Source organism: Molossus molossus, unplaced genomic scaffold (genome assembly GCF_014108415.1).
Source record: "Molossus molossus isolate mMolMol1 unplaced genomic scaffold, mMolMol1.p scaffold_m16_p_3, whole genome shotgun sequence".
NCBI lineage: Eukaryota > Metazoa > Chordata > Mammalia > Chiroptera > Molossidae > Molossus > Molossus molossus.
In genome coordinates this window covers 81,217,472-81,238,062 of record NW_023425366.1, presented here as the reverse complement: position 1 = coordinate 81,238,062, position 20,591 = coordinate 81,217,472, and the positions used below count along the sequence as shown (strand labels likewise).

At 40.1% G+C, this 20,591-nt stretch overlaps 1 protein-coding gene across 10 annotated transcripts in view; it reads right to left on the bottom strand.

Moving 5' to 3' along the window:
• Positions 1-20,591, bottom strand: part of DCP2 (decapping mRNA 2) — a 60,385-nt gene that overhangs the window by 14,480 nt on the left and 25,314 nt on the right. For all 10 annotated transcript variants that reach the window (XR_004961702.1, XR_004961701.1, XM_036280133.1 and 7 more), the window contains exons 5-9: positions 13,566-13,718; positions 13,330-13,442; positions 13,121-13,228; positions 9,779-9,914; positions 1,598-1,705 (exon numbers count right to left, since the gene is read on the bottom strand). Coding sequence is in view for 8 of the 10 variants with exons in the window: in XM_036280133.1 (XP_036136026.1) it covers positions 1,598-1,705; positions 9,779-9,914; positions 13,121-13,228; positions 13,330-13,442; positions 13,566-13,718 (618 nt within the window). In the remaining 2 variants the exon portion in view is untranslated. The remainder of the gene's footprint in view (positions 1-1,597; positions 1,706-9,778; positions 9,915-13,120; positions 13,229-13,329; positions 13,443-13,565; positions 13,719-20,591) is intronic.

Sequence of the window (20,591 nt, the reverse complement as noted above, 5' to 3'; positions counted from 1 at the left end):
TGGGAGGAGAGAAGGAAGGAGAGAGAGAGAGAGAGAAACACCGATATGAGAGAGACACATTGAGTGATTGCCACTCACATGACCCCAACTGGGCCGGGGACAAACTGCAACAAAGGTATGTGCCCTTAGCAGGAACCGAACCCAGGACTCTGTGGTCCACATGCCGATGCTCTAACTGCAGAGCCAAACTGGCCAGGGCTGGGGTAAATATTCTTTTTTTTTTTTTTTTTTTAATCCTCACCTGAGGATATTTTTCCATTTTTTGTACAGGTAGAATGGGAGGGAGAGAGAGGAAGGGAGAGAGAGTGAGAAACATCGACGTGAAGGGACACATCGAGTGGCTGCCACCCGCACGACCAACCAGGGCCGGGGACAAACTGCAACCGAAGTACGTGCCCTTAGCGGGAACTGAACCCGGGTCTCTCCGGACCGCAGGCCGACATTCTAACCGCTGAGCCAAACTGGCCAGGGCTGGGGTAAATATTCTTTATATTTCTCTTTTAGGGAATCGAGGTAAGAACTTGATTCAGGCTTTCAATATAACCAAACTACTCTCTAAAAGGTTGTACCAATCTGTAATTTTTAAGTGTTCTTAACTCATCTTTGTCAATCTGACAGGGAAAAGTATAATAGTAAAGGGCAAGTAGTTTAACAGTAAACTGATTTTTAACATGCCTTTGCTAGTGAACTCAGTAAGTCCGACATTAAGTAAAGCACCTAAGGAATTCAGTTAAAACATTTTTACTAAAAATTTAAAATTACTTACTACTACCCATTACAATAAAACAATTCAAAACAAATAACGGACTTACAGAAAAGATAAATAAGACCATTAGTGAATAATTACTTTCTGGAGCACAGACTAAAAGAATGGAAGTAAAGGCCTTAAAATGCTCACAGTTATTTGTCTTCAGGCCTAATCTAATTACAAAATACTGGCTGTGTTTTGTTTATTTTTTATTTTTAAAAGACTATCAACTTGAGCACTGGCCGATTTGGCTCAGTGGTTAAAGCGTTGGCCTGTAGTCCAGAGAGTCCTGGGTTCAGTTCCCACTAAGGGCACGTACCTCGGATGCAGTTTGTCCCCGGCCCCGGTTGGGGTCATGTGAGTGGCAATCACTCAATGTGTCTCTCTCACATTGATGTTTCTCTCTCGTCCTCCCTCTTTCCCTCCACTCTATTTGAAGATAAATGGATAGGTGAGGATAAATAAACAAACAAACAAATAAATAAATATCAACTTGAAGGAAAATACAATGTAAAATTCTTTCAAACTTTTAACTTCATTAAAATAATATAGGCTCTATTTAGAAGATTATAGACAGAATAGCCTATGACTTGTTCTAGAAAGCAGGGCTGACTACACTTTGCTAATTAATTTAAATAACCACATAAAAAAGCAAATCAAGCATTAGATGTGTCATCAAATCAATGTTACAAACCCATAATTGAAAGTAGCCAAAAAAATTTTCAGTGGGAAAACTGCACAATTTCACTCCATAAAAATCTTATCAATTCAATGTGCCTTGACTGTGCCCTTGCCTCCGCTCTTAAAAAGAGTGAACTCCCTTAAGCGTGAGATAACTGTACCTCTTACCATCAAGGAATTCTGTTTGGCTGGCTGGCTGTGGACCCCATTTGTTCTTTTCTTTTGATTAGGTGAGTCTTGATACTGTTTTCTGCCATTTCCCCTCACACTTTGATTCTGTTTTTGCAATAAGAAAGAAATACAATGTAAACCTATAGTATAAAATGTAATAAGACAGATAATATACTACTATGAATGTGTTAAGCTGGTTGAATCAGAATTAAGCAAAGCACAACCCCTCACCTCCTAAAAATTCTTCCGAAAACATAGGGGAAACAATACCATATCATTATTTTTTCTTATCAAAGATAGCGTATCACAAAGCAAGGTCCCTAGGAATCTTTCCACACCTCTTACCTTATTCCATTTCTGCTTACAGATTTTGTTTCCAATGCATGAGTTAAAAACAATGGAAGAGGCCCTGGCCGGTTTGGCTCAGTAGTTAGAGCATTGGCCCACGGATCAAAGCGTCTCAGGTTCGATTCCAGTCAAGGGCACATACCTCGGATGCAGTTCAGTCCCCGGCCCTGGTTGGGGTTGTACGGTAGGTTAAGCAACCGATCAATGTGTCTTTCTCACATTGATGTTTCTCTCTCTCTGTCTCCCTCCTACTCTATGTGAAGATAAATGGAAATATCCTTGGGTGAGGATTTAAAAAAAAAATGGGAGAGAGCCCTGGCCAGGTAGCTTAGCTGGTTGGAGCAATATCCCAATGCACCATGGTTTCAGGTTGGATCCCCCATCAGGGTGCATGTAGGCATCAACCAATGAATGCATAAGTGGATGGAACAATAGATATCTCTCTATCTCTGTCCCTTCCTCCATCTCTCTCTAAAAATCAATAAATAAAAACTTAAAAAAAAAACCAATAGGCCCAGCTGTTGTAGCTCACTGGTTGAGAGGTCGCCGGGTCGATTCCCGGCGACACATGCCTGGGTTGTGGGCCTAATCCCCAGTGGGGGGCATGCAGGAGGCAGCCAATCGCTGTTCTCTCTCATAGATGTTTCTCTCTCTCTCTCCTTCCTTCCCTCTCTCTCTAAAATCAATAAAGAAAAACATATTTAAAAAAACAATGGGAGAGGAACAAGTTTCAAAATTTTATGTGACTTTCCAAGAAAAGCTCTCTGGGAAGGAATGCTGAGGCACACTAGCCACAGTTCTTAGAGCAGTAATCAACTGTAACCCTAAAATCTGCTTTAAAGTATTAATAAACAAACATTTAAAATTAATATTCTCACCAGGCCGGTGTGGCTCAGTGGACTGAGTGTTGTCTCATGGACTGAAAGGTCATGGTTGAATTCCAAGTCAGGGCATGTGCCTGGGTTGTGGGCTCAATACCCATTAGGGTGTGTGAGGAGGCAGCTGATCAATGTTTCTCACATCGATGTTTTGATCTCTCTCTCCCTTTCTCTCTAAAAAAAATTTTTTTAAGTATTAAAATTAATATTCTCATTTCATAAAATAAAGAAGACTGGTGTTTTAAAATTTGTTCCATTATCTCTAAGTTTAGACCCAAAACCCAAACACATGATAGCTGACATCTTCCTATTACAGTACTGCTTTAACACAAGTTAGAATCTTTGTAAGAAAACTAAGTTTAACTTAAAACAGTTTTTAAACATTAATTGCCCTTAGAAGTACTGAAAAAACAGCTCTTTAAGAGGCTTGGCTAAAACGGTGTGAATAAAATAGCTTTATTGTTATTTAAAATATATATACACTGATTTATATACATTTTACCTACCTACAGGAAAAATTAATTCCTAAAATAGCTTGAAAACAATAAGCTAACTTAAGAATGGTAGGGAAATAGGGGTTTTACAAACTCGTGTTACTGCACAATTTTAATTCAATTCCATTCTTCTCTTGCTAATATTTATTTTTTATTATAAGTGGTACAATACACACAAAATTTACCACTTGAACCATTTCTTAATGTAAAATTCAGTGGCAGTAAATATAGTTACAATGTTGTGCAACCACTACCTTCATCCATCTCCAAAACTTTTTCCATCATCCACCCTTTTGGCTATTATGCATAATGCTACTATGAACACTAGTATACAAGTTACTTTTTTTAGTCCCTCTGCAGCTAGGAACTAAACCCTCAGTTTCAGATTTGTTAGTCTCTGCTTTCAGTTCTTTTGAGTATATACCTAGGAGTGGAATTGCTGGGTGATACGGTAATTCTACTTTTAACTTTTAAAGGAGTCACTAAATTATTTTCCATGACAGCTGCACCATTTTACATTTCCAGCAGCAATGCATGAGGGTTCGTTTCCCCACATCCTTATCAATACTTGTTATTTTCAATTTTCTGTTTTATATTCATGCTAATGGGTATGAAGTAGTAGCATCTCATTGTGGTTTTAATTTGCATTTCTCTACTAACAAACAATGTTGGGCACCTTTTCATGTGCTTACTGGCCACTGGTGTATTTTCTTTGGAGAAATGTCTATTCAAGTCATTTTCCCATTTTTTTAATTGGGTTGGCTCTTTTTTTTGGCAATTGAGTTCAGGAGTTCTTTATATACTTTGGATAGTAATCCGTCACGCAAATGATTTATAAATACATTCTCCCATTCTGTACGTTATCTGTTCACTCTTTTGATGATGTCCTCTGAAGAACAAAAGCTTTTCATTTTGATGAATCCAATATATATATTTTTTCCCTTTATTGATTTTAGAGAGAGAGAAAGTGAGAGGGAGAGAGAAATAGAAATATCAATGTGAGAGAACACTGACTGGTCACCTCCTACATGCCCCCCCATTGAGGATCGGGCCCACAACCTGGGCATGTGTCCTGACTGGGAATCGAACTGACGACCTCCTAGTGCATGGGTCGATGTTCAGCCAATGAGCAACACCAGCTAGACTGAATCCCGTATATTTTATAAAAAATGAAAATAGCCCAGGCTGGTTTGGCTCAGTGGGTGAGGACAAAAAAAAACAACAAAAAATAAAAGAATGAAAACAGTGACACCAGAATGGATGGCTAAAACAATAAAGACAAATAATGTCAAGCATTAGTAAGGATGTGGCATGAACAAAATTCTCATATATTTTGCTGAAGATATAAATTACTTAAGAATATTGTTTGGGCCCTGGCCGGTTTGGCTCAGCGGTTAGAGCGTCGGCCTGGGGTCCCGAGAGACCCGGGTTCGGTTCCCACTAGGAGCATGTACCTCGGTTGCAGTTTGTCCCCGGCCCTGGTTGGTCATGCGGGTGGCAGCCACTCGATGTGTCCCTTTCACATCCATGTTTCTCTCTCTCTTCCTCTCTCCCCCTCCCACTCTACCTGAACAAAAAATAGAAAAATGTCCTCAGGTGAGGATAAAAAAAAAAAAAAGAATATTGTTTGGCCCTGGCCAGTTTGGCTCAGCAGCTAAGAGCTTGGCTCACGGCAGACCAAAAAGTAAAGGGTTCAATTCGATTGCAGTTCAGTCCCCTGCCCAGGTCTGGGTTGTGCAGGAGGCATCCAGTTGATGTGTCTCTCTCACATCCATGTTTTTCTGTCTGTCTGTCTTTCTCTCTCCACCCTCCCCGCCCCCACTCTATGTGAAGATAAATGGAAAAATATCCTCAGGTGAGGATTTAAAAAATCAATAAATAAAAAAGAATATTGTTTGCAGTATACACTCAAGAATATAGCCATAGTCAGTGATCCAATAATTGTCAGTTATATATACCCAAAAAAATGTGTTCATCAAAAGATAAGGACATTAGCCCTGGCCGGTTTGGCTCAGCGGTTAGAGCGTCGGACTGCAGACCAGAGAATCCCGGGTTCAGTTCCCACTAAGGGCATGTGCCTCGGTTGCAGTTTGTCCCTGGCCCTGGTTGGGGTCATGTGGATGGCAACCACTCGATGTGTTTCTCTCACATTGATGTTTCTCTCTCTCTCTTCCTCCCTCTCTCCCTCCCACTCTATCTGAAGATAAATGTAAAAAAATGTCCTCGGGTGAGGATAAAAAAAAAAGATATGGACATTAATATTCATAACACTATTATTTGTAAAGGCCCCAAATTGAAAATAACCAAATGTCTATTAAGGGTAGAATAGAGGGGATTTCCAGTCAAGATGGTGGCATAGGTAAACACGGTACTCGCCTCCTCCCACAACGACATCAAAATTACAACTAAACTACAGAACAACCATCATTCAGAACTGACTAAAATGGAGATGAATGGAAGTCCTACAACTACCAAATTAAACAGCAGCCACATGGAGACTGGTGAGAGGGGCGGAGAGGCAGCCACACCAGGCACCCAGCTCAGGGTTCCAGTGCCAGGAAGAGAAGTCCCCACCACTTCTGGCTGGAAAAACCAGCTGGATCTGAGGCTGAGGGAGGGTGCAGCTTCTGGACCCCCAGGCAGCTCCTCTTAAAGGACTCAAGCATGGACTTCATCGGACTTGGTCCCTCTGAGCTCGGAGGGAAGCCAGCTTGAAAGGCACCAGAGACATACAGGGAAAAACTGAGCTGTTTGGCCTCCGGATGAGGTCTGGAGAGGCGGCTTTCGTCTGGAGAGGCGGCTTTCTCCTGGACAGGCGTGCTGGCGGAGGCTGATGGTCCTTTGGTGAGCCCTTCCCCAGGGCGGCAGGCAGCTGCCATATCTGGGACTCCAGCAACCTGGTCACACTGTTTGCCCTGCCCTGGTGATTCCCAGAGGCCCTGCCCCACCGAATATTCAGGCCCACACAAGCTGTTTCCAAAGGCTTTACCACAGGATTGGCCAGTCTTGGATCCTGCTTCAGATTTTCCTAAAACCACTCAAAGCAGCAGCATCTCGTCTCAGCAAGTCCCATACCTCTCATTAAGTGGCCCCAGGCCCAGCACTAGAAGCAAACAGCCTTGGTTCACAACTTGGCTTTTCCAGGGCACCTCTAAGCCTAGCACTAGAAGCAGTCATCAGCAGATCACTTTGTAACTTATGCCGAGTGACCCTGGATAGAACACAGGCAGTAGCTGACCTTGACCCAGAGCCAGCACACCCACTGGACAGCTTCAGACCACATTGAAACACCACCACCCAAGCACCTCCACAAGTGACACACTCAATGAGCAGACTCAGTGAATACCAGAGTCTTGATGAAGTAAGTCTTGCTCTGTGTGGTGGGCCCCTACATAGCTGACCCTCCAATGGAGTCAGAGGCCAGTGGTCAGTGGTCACAGCCAGTCCTTGCAGCTGCTCAGCCAACAGCAATCAAGACTCAATTACAACAGAAGGGTGTACAGTCTACACCAGGGGTGCACCTTGAGGGCCCACCCAGCTGGGGTGATCAGGGACACTGTGCACTGGATCCTACAGGACACCTAAAACAACAGGCCACCCTACGAAGCCTAGGAGACATAGCAACTCTACCTAACACATAGAAACAATCACAGGGAAGCAGCCAAAATGAGGAGACAAAGAATCATGTCCCAAATGAAAGAAAAACAAAACTCCAGGAAAAGAACTAAACAAAATGGAGATAAGCAATCAATCAGATGCAGAGTTCAAAACACTGGTTAGAAGGATGCTCAAGGAACTTAGTAAGACATTCAAGGAACTGATCAAGACCTTCAACAACATAAAAAGTCAGAAATGAAGGATGCACTAACTGAAATAAAGAATAATTCACTAGGAATCAATAGTAGAGTAGGTAAGCCAAGAAGCAAACCATCAATTTGGAATATGAGGAAGCAAAAAACACCCAATCAGAACAGCAAAAAGAAAAGAAAAAATCCAATAAAATGAGAATAGTGTAAGGAGCCTCTGGGAAACTTCAAGCATGCCAACACTCACATCATAGGGATGCCAGAGGAGGAGAGAGAGAAAGCAAGAAATTGAAAACCTATTTGAAAAATAATGACAGAAAAGTTCCCTAACTTGAAGAAAACAGACATGCAAGTCCAGGAAGCAGAGAGAGTCCCAAACAAGATGAACCCACAGAGGTCCACACCAAGACACATCATCATCAAAATGCCAAAGGTTAAATACAAAGAGAGAATCTTAAAAGCAACAAGAGAAAAGTATTTTGTTACCTACAGAGGTGCTCCCATAAGACTGTCAGCTGATTTCTCAAAAGAAACTTTGGCTCTGGCCGGTTTGGCTCAGCGGTTAGAGCGTCGGCCTGCGGTCCTGAGAGACCCGGGTTCAGTTCCCGCTAAGGGCGCGTACCTCGGTTGCAGTTTGTCCCCGGCCCTGGTCTGTTGTGCAGGTGGCAGCCACTTGATGTGTTCCTTTCACGTCGATGTTTCTCTCTCTCTCTCTGTTCCTCTCTCTTCCTCCCACTCTACCTGAACAAAAAATGGAAAAATGTCCTCGGGTGAGGATAAAAAAAAAGAAACTTTGCAGGCCAGAAAGGGATGGCAAGAGATATTCAAGGTAATGAAAAGCAACGATCTACAACCAAGACTACTCTATCCCGCAAAGCTATCATTTAGAATTGATGGATGTATCAAGAGTTTCCCAGACAAGAAAAAGCTAAAGGAGTTCATCACCACCAAACCAGTATTATATGAAACGTTGAAGCATCTTCTTGAAGAAGAACAAAAATATGAACAATAAAATGACAATTAATATATATCTATCAACAATTGAATCTACAAACAAAATGAGCAAGCAGAACAGAAACAGATTCATAGATACAGAGAACTTTTTGTTGCTTACCAGATGGGCGAGGGGGGGGAGGGGCTGGGTGAAAAAGATGAAGGAATTAAGAAGTACAAATTGGTTGTTAGACTGAAGAACCTCAAGGGGAAGGGAGGGGATGAGATGAACCAAAGAACTTCTATGCATATATGCAAAACCAATGGACACTGGTAATAGTGTGGGGAAGACAGGATGGGGTGGGATTGGGAAGGAGGGGGGCGGTCAATGGAGAAAAAAGGGAGGGACATCTGTAATAACATTAAAGATAAGATATAAAAAAAAAATAGGCCGGTTTGGCTCAGCGGTTAGAGCATTGGCCTGCGGTCCAGAGAGACCCAGGTTCGGTTCCTGCTAAGGGCATGTACTTCAGTTGCAGTTTGTTCCCGGCCCTGGTTGGGTTGTGTGGGTGGCAGCCACTTGATATGTCCCTTTCACGTCGATGTTTCTTTCTCTCTCTCTCTCCCTCCCCCCTCCCACTCTTGTCTGAACAAATAATGGAAAAATGTCCTCAGGTGAGGATTAAAAACAAAAACAAGAAAAAAACAGAGCTACCACATGGCCCAGTAATCCCACTTCTGGATATTTATGTGAAAAAATTCCAAAACACTAATTCAAAAAGATATATGTATCCCTATGTTCACTGCAGCATTATTTACAATAGTGAAGATATGGAAGCAACCTAAGTGTCCACTGATAGACACATGGATAAAGAGCTACTATGGAGCTGTTATATACAATGAAATATTACTCAGCCTTAAAAAAGAATGAAATCCTACCATTTTTGAAAACATAGATGGACCTCGAGGGTATTATGCTAAGTAAAAAAGTTAGACAGGGAAAGGCAAATACCATATGATTTTACATGTATGTGTCTAAAAAACAAAGTAAACAATAAAAACAAAACAGAGCTTTCCGGTGGTGGCTGTGTGAGCTAAGAAATAAAAAAACAAAACAAAACAGAAACAAATGCACAAATACAGAGAACAAACTGACGGTTGCCAGATTTCAGGGTCGGGGGTGCTGGGTGAAAAAGGTAAAGGGATTAAGAAGTTCAAATTGGTAGTTGCAAAATAGTCATGGAGATATAAAGTACGTCATAAGGAATACAGTCAGTAATATAACAACTATATATGGTGTCATATGGTACTAGACTTAGGGTGATCACTTTGTAAGTTATATAAATGTATAATCACTGTTGTACACCTGATACTAATATGATATTGTATGTTAACTGCAATTAAAAAATAAAAATTTTAAGAGTACGATAAATTGTCATATAATCATAGGCTAGAATACAGTACAGTAATGAACTTTTCAATGGCAGCATATATACCAAAGCCAGATGTTAATCCCTATTACTTACTGTAATGGATTCATAGCAAAGCTGTAAAGGTTAAGGAATCTCAGCCCTGCTTCAAATCACAAGTAAGGAACACAGGAGTCTTTCATCAACAATTCAGAGCTCTATAACTATTAATTTGCAATTCTTCAATTCAGATACATTTCAAAGTCAAATGATCTGAAGTTATCAAACACTTTAAATGTGTATCACTCACCTTTGCTTTTAGAAGGTCAGACATTTCAGAATGATTATTATATGGCTTTTGCTGCAGTGGTTGCCTGTGCTTTACCCATTGGTCACCTGGGGAACCTTCAGGAAATAACTGCTGACTGTGGCGGAATTTGGTTCGACTATACCAAGATTTAAAAATTAAGTCAAATTAGAAAATTTTCACTTATAGTTCTTCTAACACCTTGATAGTTTATCTTACAGACTACAAATTTTACTTTCTTATTTAATGTCTATCTCCCCCTACTGGAAGATAAGTCTGCTTTGTCTACTATCTGCACCAGAAGAGTGTCTGACATTTAATATTTCTTAAATGAATTAATAACCTGTTATTTTTAGTCCCAAACTTTTCTAAACTATCCATACCATCTCCTCCCTCTAAGTGATTACACCTTAAAAATTTTTAAGAGCCCTGGCCAGTATGGCTCAGCAGTTAGAGCATCGGCCTGCAGACCAGAGAGCCTGGGTTTGGTTCCTGCTAAGGGCACGTACCTTGGTTGCAATTTTTCCCTGGCCCCGGTTGGGGTTGTGGGTGGCAGCCACTCGATGTGTCTCTCTCACATCAACTTTTCTCTCCGCCCCCCTCCCACTCTGTCTGAAGATAAATGCAAAAATGTCCTCGGGTGAGGATTTAAAAAATAAAACAAAAATAAAAATAAAAATGTGAAGAAAACAATTTGGCCTAAATTTAGTTGAAACAAACAAATGTAAGTGGACTTTCCTTCTTAATATGACAGACAACTCATATTCTTACTGGTATGTTTGAAGTATAGGATTTGATTCTACCCAGGTCAGTTATGGACCCCATTCATGTTGGAAGAGGATATGAAAAATTAAGCCATATACTCTAAAGCAAAAAATTAAGAAGCCCAAGACAGAGGCTGAACAAATTAAATAAGGATCCCATCATGCATGCCCTGGCTGGTTTGGCTCAGCGGTTAGAGTATCAGACTGTGGTCCAGAGAGACCCGGGTTCAATTCCCGCTAAGGGCACATACCTCAGTTGTTTGTCCCCAGCCCTGGTTGGGTCGTGCGGGTGGCAGCCACTCGATGTGTCCCTTTCATGTCAATGTTGCTCTCTCTCTCTCCCTCCCACTCTATCTGAACAAAAAAATGAAAAAATGTCCTCAGGTGAGGATTAAGGAAAACAAAAAGATCCCATCATAAATTCTTATGCAAAAGAATTTGATTATAAAAGGTTATATGCATGCCATAGTTTGTAATAAAGGTAAGAAATCCCATTCTCTAGTACTACTTCCGTGTGTAATACAATCCAGTCACTAATCCCAAGAACTGTATTATATAGTAAGATTGTTTCTGAATATTTCAGAATTCTTCCCTTTTCACTTAAAAATTGCAATAAAATTTTAGCCTCTCGACTCTTTCTTTAGACAAAATTCAGATACTTCAACATATCATTACAGACATTAGTCTATATATTAAAAATACATACTACCCTAACTAAGAAATCTGAAATTTGGTTAAAGAAGTTGATTTAGCCCTGGCCGGTTTGGCTCAGCGGTAGAACGTCAGCCTGTGGTCCAGAAAGACCCGGGTTCAGTTCCCGCTAAGGGCGCGTACCTCGGTTGCAGTTTGTCCCCGGCCCCAGTTGGTCGTGCAGGTGGCAGCCACTCGATGTGTCCCTTTCACGTTGATGTTTCTCTCTCTCTCTTCTTCTCTCTCCCTCCCACTCTATCTGAACAAAAAATGGAAAAAAATGTCCTCGGGTGAGGATAAAAAACAAAAAAGAAGTTGGTTTATTATCTCCTTATTCTACTCTCCAAGGCCACAAACCCTAAGACTAAAAGATATGGGTGTCATATCACAGTATGGTACATACATTTCCCAAACGAGGACAGTCATATAATTTTTTTCCAAACACTATTTTTCCAAACACTACAACTTTTTTAGTAGTGTCTTTGTATCTTTTCAAAATTGGCTGCATTCTTGTCTACTTGACAATTTTTTTAATGGTTTCACTGTTATCTAGTGGCATGTAATTTGGTTATTATAATAATAGATTCTGAAAAGGCAGAAAGACATTTAGTCCAAGCTCCTGTCCTCATAAAACCCAACTAAAACGAAATTTTCTCTATGAATTAAAAAAATATTCACTATAGATGTGGTTTATTTCTATTGTTTAATTTTTGAAACTCTGGGATAAAAACAGAACATCTAAAGAAAATGTAAAAAGCAACTCTCTTATCCTAATATACACAAAGTTCTAAGAAGCTGATTACAAATATATATGTGCTTATTGAACAAAATTACTTCTTCAGCCTACTCTGTAATTATGATTTAGACACTATTAAGTTCCAACCAAGAAAATGTTCTTTGTGGTTTATATCCATGTAACAGTCACTCTTTATAATACTAGGGAAAGAAAAGAGGCCCACCCAAAACTTCACAGTTCTTTCTGAACAAATTACACATCAGCATCCTTCATCTCCCCTACACAATTAAAAGACCTCAATATATCCTCTATTCAACTGTCTTCAGAAACTTGAATATCTCTAAAGTAGAATAAAAGTAACAGTATAAATACACACAGATTTCTCTTTTCCTACTCTTCTATCTATCCATCTAATTGGTACCCTCTTTTGTATACTTTTTCAAAATGTGCCCTGAAGTTCCTTCCCAATTCCAAAAAACCTTTTTCATATCATAAAAAAAAAAATCTTTTTAAATAACCAGTAACAAAATAGTACCTATAAAGGAATCCATGCCCTGGCCAGTTTTGCTCAGTAGTTAGAACGTCAGCCTGCGGACCAGAGAGACCCGGGTTCGGTTCCTGCTAAGGGCATGTACCCTGGTTGCAGTTTGTCCCCAGCCCCAACTGGGGTCATGTGGGTGGCAACCAGTTGATATGTCTCTCTCGCATTGATGTTTCTCTCTCTCTTCCTCCCTACCCTCCCTCCGCTCTATCTGTAGATAAGTGGGGGGAAAAAAGTTCTCAGGTAAGGATAAAAAAAAAAAAAGAAATCCAATACCTCTGCAAACTTTAGAAGCAAAATTCTACTGTATTAAAAACTATCAGAGCCCTGGCCGGTTTGGCTCAGCGGTTAGAGCGTCGGCCTGCGGTCTGGAGAGACCCGGGTTCGGTTCCCGCTAAGGGCACGTACTTCGGTTGCAGATTGTCCCCGGCCCTGGTTGGTCGTGCGGGTGGCAGCCACTCGATGTGTCCCTTTCACGTCGATGTTTCTCTCTCTCTCCCTTCCTCTCTCTCCCTCCCACTCTATCTGAACAAAAAATGGAAAAATGTCCTCGGGTGAGGATAAAAAAAAAAAAACTATCAGAAAGTCAGAACACTATGAAAATATTTCTTTACCTCAATTTTTCCACGGTGGGTTTAGCTGGTGTGCTACTAGCTGAGGAAAATCCATTGTCACTGTCCGATGAATCTCCAAATCTTCGAGAAAGCCAGTCCCTTAATGGTCTAGGGAAACATTAAGAATTCACTTTTAAAATTTGGCTATATGAAGAAACTGAGTATCGGGATTATGGTTAGTTTTTTATTTCAAAAAAATATGAACATACCTGATAAAAGGAATAGCCATAAAAAATTTGTTAGGAGCCAGACCAAGTTTGGATTTTGGGGTCATATCATTTCTATGACAAGGCAATTTCTCTATGGAGAACCACTCAATGTTCTGAAACACAGGAAGAAAATAATTAATTTAGTTAATTATTATCAAGAAGTTTCTAAAAACAATTTTCTATTTCATTCAATTAGGATACTGTCCAGCAACCTGGGCGTACTTTCAATTACATACCCGAATTTCTCTTCTCGTTTTTGGGTTAAATTTTGTGTCTTTTGGAATTCCTGGAATGATGTACAAACGAGCAAGCTGGTCATTGATTCGAAGTTCAATGTAATCATCCTTACAAATATAATCTTTGATATCAAAACCAGTTTCTTCAAAGACCTGGAAATAACAAATGTGGATGATGATTTTCTATTTTTGCTGATAGACCTCCAGTTCATTAAAATTTGCTTATTTCAAAGGTGAAAATTCAGAAATATCCAGGTAATTAAAGGCATGAAAACATAAGCATAAGTTAGAATATTCCAGAGTCTAGTTCTGGCTCTGCCTCTACTGAACTGTTCAACTATGAAAAACCTCTTTACATATCTGATCCTATGTTTCTTCATCTATTCAATGAAGGAAGATGTGTGATATTGTGATTTACAATAGGAAATATGTCGGGGGAGGAAACGGTCAGTGGGGTGGGAAGAGGGACATCTGTAACACTTTCAACAACAAAGAAAAATAAATAAAGTCACATAAAAAAAAGGAAGAAATGTGTCTTTATTTGGTCTTCCTCTCCCTTTCTGGTACATATTTCATAAACACTTGGCATTTCCTAAGTGATAAGAGCATGGAATGTGTCTTTTGTTATGCCAATGAGGTCATTAAAAAAAAAAAAAAAAAAAGGCCAAGAGGGAAAGATGGAGGCTGGTTGCCAGAACCAACCAAGTGAGTTTGGAACCCTCCAGAAAGACTGAGCTCATTTACTATGGCCAATGATTTAACAGACTATGCCTAAGGCCACAAAAGCCCAGGAGAACTGAGTTCAAGAGCCTCCAGGTTGCTGAACATGTGGACACTTGGGGAGGGTGCTGCTCAAGGAGAAAGCATAGAAGCTCGGTGTCCCTTCCCCATCCCTAGGCCCTATGCATCTCTTCCACCTTACTGTTCCTGAATTATATATCCTTTTCTAATTAACTGGTGGATTTGTAAGTGAAATGTTTCTCAGAGTTCTGTGAGCTACTCTAGCAAATTAATCAAATGCAAGGAGGGAGTTGTTGGAACCTTCAATCTACAGCCAGTTGGTCAGAATCACAGGTGACAACCCTGACTTGTGAATGGCGTCTGAAGTGGAGGGCAGTCTTGCAGGACTGAGCCCTTAATGTGTGGAATATGATACTATCTCTGGGCGCACGGTGTTAGAATTGAGTTGAATTATTGAACACCAAGCTGGTATTCAAAAATTGCTTACTGGAGTAATAAGTCCCCCACATACACATTGTAACTCAATCCAGAAACCTTAAAATGTTAGAGTACATCAGTGGTTCTCAACCTGTGGAAAGTACATCACTGAACCACATATGGATTTTATTCATAGGATCCATCAATCTATATGTATACCAAACTACATATTAAAAAATAGCTTACACATCCCTGGCCGGTTTGGCTCAGTGGTTGGAGCATCGGCCTGCGAACCAGAGTCCTGAGTTCGGTTCCCGCTAGGGGCACATACCAAAAAATAAAAAAATAAATCTTATACAAACAAAACCATTTTTCAAAAATGAAAATTGAATTGTGAATAATACTAACAATTAAATGGACAGATTCTAAAAGGACAGCTACAACCACATTGGGCAGGTTATAAATTCAAAAGAACTGAAAACTAGTGAACTGAATTAATGGTCCTAAGATTGCCTTTCCTCAGTAATGCCTCAAAGGCTGAGGGAGGATGATCTGGGAGAACATAAATCTCAGGAATTAATGTCACATCTAATCCTCACCTTTCTTCAACCAAAGAAGTCATGCCTAATCTGATTAAATACGGGGCTTCTGTTTAAAATAAAAAACCAGCCCAGCAGGTGTGGCTCAGTGGATTGAGTGTCATCCCACAGACTGAGAGGTCCCAGTTCGATTCCTGGTCAGGATACATGCCCGGGCTGTGGGCTCAAACCCCAGTGGGGAGCGTACAGGAGGCAGCGGTCGATGTATCTCTCTCATATCAATGTTTCTAACTCTCTCTAAAAAAAATCAATAAAAACATATTTAAAATAAAAAAACCACTGGCCTCTCCTAGCCTTAAAGTTCTCCTTCAAGTAGCAATTATATTACTCCAACAATGTCCTTACCCACCTCACGCGCAAAATCAAAAGGACTTTGGATTCTCAGTGGTTAAAAACTACTATGGATCTTTTATGCTGGAGTTCCTCCCCTTCCCTCTATTTTTAGCATCTCCTAATCAAAAAGTGCAACAGATATTAACACGCAGACACTGGTCTGAATCTCCTACACAGTACAGTGTGGAAGAGCTTTCTAACCATTCTTTTTGTCTCTTTCCTCTTTATCTTGTCATCAATTCTTCTCTCAAGCATGTGTAGTCTGTGACTTCCATTTAAGTTCTTCCACAAGACCTAACTCATTCCTATCACAATTTCTGTATACTCCTAAGTATGCTAAACCTTTGTTCCCTCCAAGAAGTGTGGGAAAAAACAGGTATTCACTGCCGTGGCTGGGTGGCTCAGTTGGTTGGAGCGTTGTCCCATACACTAAAAGGTTGTGGGTTCAATTCCCTATCTAGCCAGTATTTACATGGAACAAATTTTAATAACTCACATGTACAGACACCAATGACCAAAAAAAAACCCTTTTTTAAAAAAATTTTAGAGAAGGGAGGGTGAAGAGGGAGATGGGGAGAGAGAGATAGGAAGGAATATTAATGAGAGAGAGAAAATTCAATCAGATGCCTCCCACAAGTACCCCCAACTCAGCATCAAACTCACAACCAGGGAATGTGCCCTGACCAGGAACTGAACACACCACCTTTTGGTATGGTATACAGGACACCGCTCCAACCAACCGAGCCACACTGATCACGACGTGACAAAAATCTTAGTATCACACCTTCTGTGTACCAAATCCATTCCTGTATTTGTAATACATAGTTAATTTTCCTGGCACATGGAATAGCATTAACTTCTCAAATAATATCAGATAAAAATCCCTAAGATTTAAAAATGTGCTACCCAAAGAGCACCAGCAGAGACAAATAATGAAATCCTCTACCTATGTCCTTTAAGTCTACAGGAAGAAGTAGAATAAGCCAACCAATAGTTCCTCTGTACAAATTCTACAAAGATAAAGTCATACAAACACAGTCAGGTTCATTACAATACAACATACTGTTTTGCAAATAATAAGCAACATATGAAATCTTGAAATCACAAGTGAACTGCCAAGTATTACTTGCCTGTCCTCAAAAACAGCTGATGTTTCACCACAACTGACAATAAAAATACAGTGAGGTTACCCTAACATATTCTAATAATATCCAGAAAACGTTTTTCATTTTTGTCCTCATCTACTTCACTGAATAAAAGTGATCAGAAATAACCCAATTAATAAAAGTGAACCAAAAAGGTCAAAGAGAAGACTGGAAACTAAGTAAGATGGACCTTAGCTTTCTAGTGACAATCATTCAAACCTTTTCCCTGACCCAGGTTGGGTAGCTCAGTTGGTTAGAACATCATCCAGAAAAGCCAAGGTTGTGGGATCAATCCCCAATCAGGGCACACACAAGAATCAACCAATGAATGCATATGTGGAACAATAAAATCGGTTTCTCTGTCTCTCAAATCAATTAAAAAAAAAAAAAAAGCCTTCTCGCCCTGGCCAGTTTGGCTCAGTGGTTAGAGCGTCGGCCTGTGGTCCAGAGGGACCCAGGTTCAGTTCCCGCTAAGGGCACGTACCTTGGTTGCAGTTTGTCCCCAGCCCTGGATGGGTCATGCAGAAGGCAGCCACTCAATGTGTCCTTTTCATGTTGATGTTTCTCTCTCTCTTCCTCTCCCTCCCCCTCCCACTCTATCTGAACAAAAAAATGGAAAAATGCCCTCCGGTGAGGATTTAAAATAAATAAATAAATAAAAAAGCCTCTCCCTGAGAAGCCTGCTTGCCCCTGCTTCTTTAAGCTCAGCCCACATACACAGCCCATATGGAATGTGTCAAGCTCGGCTACAGTGTAACAAAACACCTCTGGATGTAAAATAATAACATTAATATAATTATAATAAACCAAATAAAATGCCATAATAACCAAATTAAAATATTAGCAACTTAATGTAAGGGTAAATCATCCATGGTAGAACAGCATAACTTAAAAGCAAGAGGAAAAAGTGCTTATCACCCTAAATCTAACAAATGGCAGCTGAAAATTAAGACAAAAGCTTTCCTTATGCTAGTAAGGTGAAAATTAAAAGGAACAATGTGATATTAACATAAATCCAATAAAGAATGGAATAACAATCTAGTTTTCAACTAAGACTTAACACTGGTGGCTCCTCCTCTCAAACAGTGCTGCTTCTATTACACTACAGCACCACCAAGTAGCAGAACGACACACTGCAACTCTAAAACTAGTTGAATACTTTCACTTCTCAAAACAGCAATTGCTATGGACTGAATTGTGCTCCTCCAAAATTCATATGCTGAAGTCCTAAGCCCCAATAGGACTTATTTGGAGAAAGGGGCTATGAGGTAGTGATAAACATTAAAATATGTCATAAGGGTGGTATTAATAGGGCGAATACTCTAGTAAGATAAGGAAGAGAAACTAGTCCTCTCTCTCTCTGCACTCACAAAAGGCACCCAGGAAAGGCCACATAAACACACAGTGAGAAGCCTGCTATCTGCAAGCCAAGATAGGAGATCTCACCAGGAATCCAATCAGCAAGCATCTTGATCTTGGACTTTCCAGACTCAGAACAGTGAGAAATAAATTTCTGTTCTTAAGTCAACCAGTCTGTAGTATTTTGTTATAGCAGCCTGAGTAGACTAATAACAGCAATACTCTACCTGAATACCAAAACTTTTCTCTCTTTATGACAAAGGTAGTCATTTAAAAATCAGGAATAAAACTCAAAAGATTTGCCTTTAAAATTTCTTATCCAGAGAGCATTTGAGGTCTTGCTTCCCAGCAACTGTCATCAGTTTTGGCTCAAATAAACTCTTATAAAAATTTAAAAAAACAACAACTCTAATCCAAAAATTTATATAAATTCAAGTCAAGCCTTTTCTGACAAGGTCCTTTATCAGCTAAATGAAGATGTTATGTAGATAAGAAAGGTTAGAATTTAAGATCAATTCTTATTATCAAAGGGAAAATTTTTTCCTTGAATTTAAGGGATTCCTCAGAATACCTGTGATTTCCTCAGAGCAAGACAAAAGCTCTAAAACAAAAAAAATTCATATTGATCCAAATCATAAAAGTAAATTTTATTAGAAAATAGATACTTTTAAAAAATCACAAATTCCTTCTGTTTTCATTTGTGTGTTTATATTTAAAAATAGTTCCCCTTTGTAAATATTCCTTCACTGCCTAAATTATAGTAGCCAAGAACACTGACTACATACAGAGCCCAACTACCAGGTTTTACATCCCTGTTCTACTTCTTACTAACTGTGTGACCTTGGGCATGTTAATAAACTGCTGTTTCAGTTCTTCGCCTATAAAATGGAGATAACCTCCCATAATAGTTGTATCCCTCCCAACAAGACTCTCTTTAGATCCTATCATCCACACTCCATTCTCCCACTACCCATGCCCTAAGAATAAATTGTATTTACTTTCTTACAAATTATGATAATCTAGTCATTACTGAAATTAGCACCACATAAACAGGATGACCTTTTATATTAGTTTCACAGAGCAGAGAATAAGATAAAGCAAAGTGAAAACTGGGTGCCTCAGTTTGCAAGTTAATTGCCTCTCTCTTACCCCAAATATCCTATTTCTGCATCATCCTGACTCTTTACAATATAGTGCATAACACCCATCACAGGGAGGGTCCCAGTGGTATATGCAGATAAACCCCTTGGGGCCTTGGCACTTCAGTTTTGCAAGTGTAGATATTGAATTTCCTCCAAGTTCTCCCAAGATCCAATTACAGAGACATGAGATATCACTCTATTTAGCTTAAACTTATTTCAGTTAAGGTAGTGTCTTATCTGAACCTTGACACCTGTCTCTGCCATAGGACTAGTAGTCTAACTCCATGTAGAGGACAGCAGATCAATTCCTCTAAGTAGGATGCCACAATTCCTATTTTGTTCTTCTTTAGAAAAAGAACCACCAAGTATGAGGACATAAAAGGGAAAAAGACTTTACAAGTGCTCCATTTCATCTCCTGCCATCATGAGAAGGCAGGGTTCTTTAGAAAAGCCAATAATGCTGGGAAAATAGAAGGCAGCAGGATAAGAAGACTAAATATGAGATGGATTGACTCAGGTTTCAGGAGCAGGGTAGGGCTGCAGAGGACAGGACAGTGTGGACATTACTCATCCATAGTCATCAAGCCGACTCAACAGCACCTAACACACACATCTACAGAAACAAGAAGGAAAGCTCTTAAAGAATGTGTCAATTCCTCACCTGCTCCATAAAAAGCTTTCCATTTTAAGGGGTGTGCATAAACCTTTGCTTATTTGTATATAATGGCTTTGTCTATAAGCTGTTGCAAATACTTGCTTAAATAAGCTGTCCCCGCCCTGGCCGGTCTGGCTCAGCAGTTGGAGAGTAGGCCTGCGGTCCAGAGAAACCCAGGGTCGGTTCCCGCTATGGGCGAATACCTCGGTTGCAGTTTGTCCCCAGCCCTGGCTGGGTCGTGCAGGTGGCAACCACTTGATGTGTCCCTTTCACGTCGATGTTTCTCTCTCTCTCTCCCCCTCCCACTCTATCTGAACAAAAAAATGGAAAAAATGTCCTCAGGTGAGGATAAAAAAATTTTTTTTAAAAAAAGCTGTCCCTTACTGTATTTGAAATGTAGCAGTTTTGCCCAGCTGATATGGCTCAGTGGACTGAGCATTATCCCATGGATTGAGAGGTCCCGGATCCATTCCTGGTCAGGGCACATGCCCAGTTGCAGGCTCAATCCCCGTTAGGGGGTGAGCAGGAGGCAACTGATCAATGTTTCTCTCTCACATCAATGATTCTATCTCTCCTCTCCTCTCTCTCTAAAATCAATAAAGAAAATTTTAAAAAGAATAAACTTGAGAAATTAT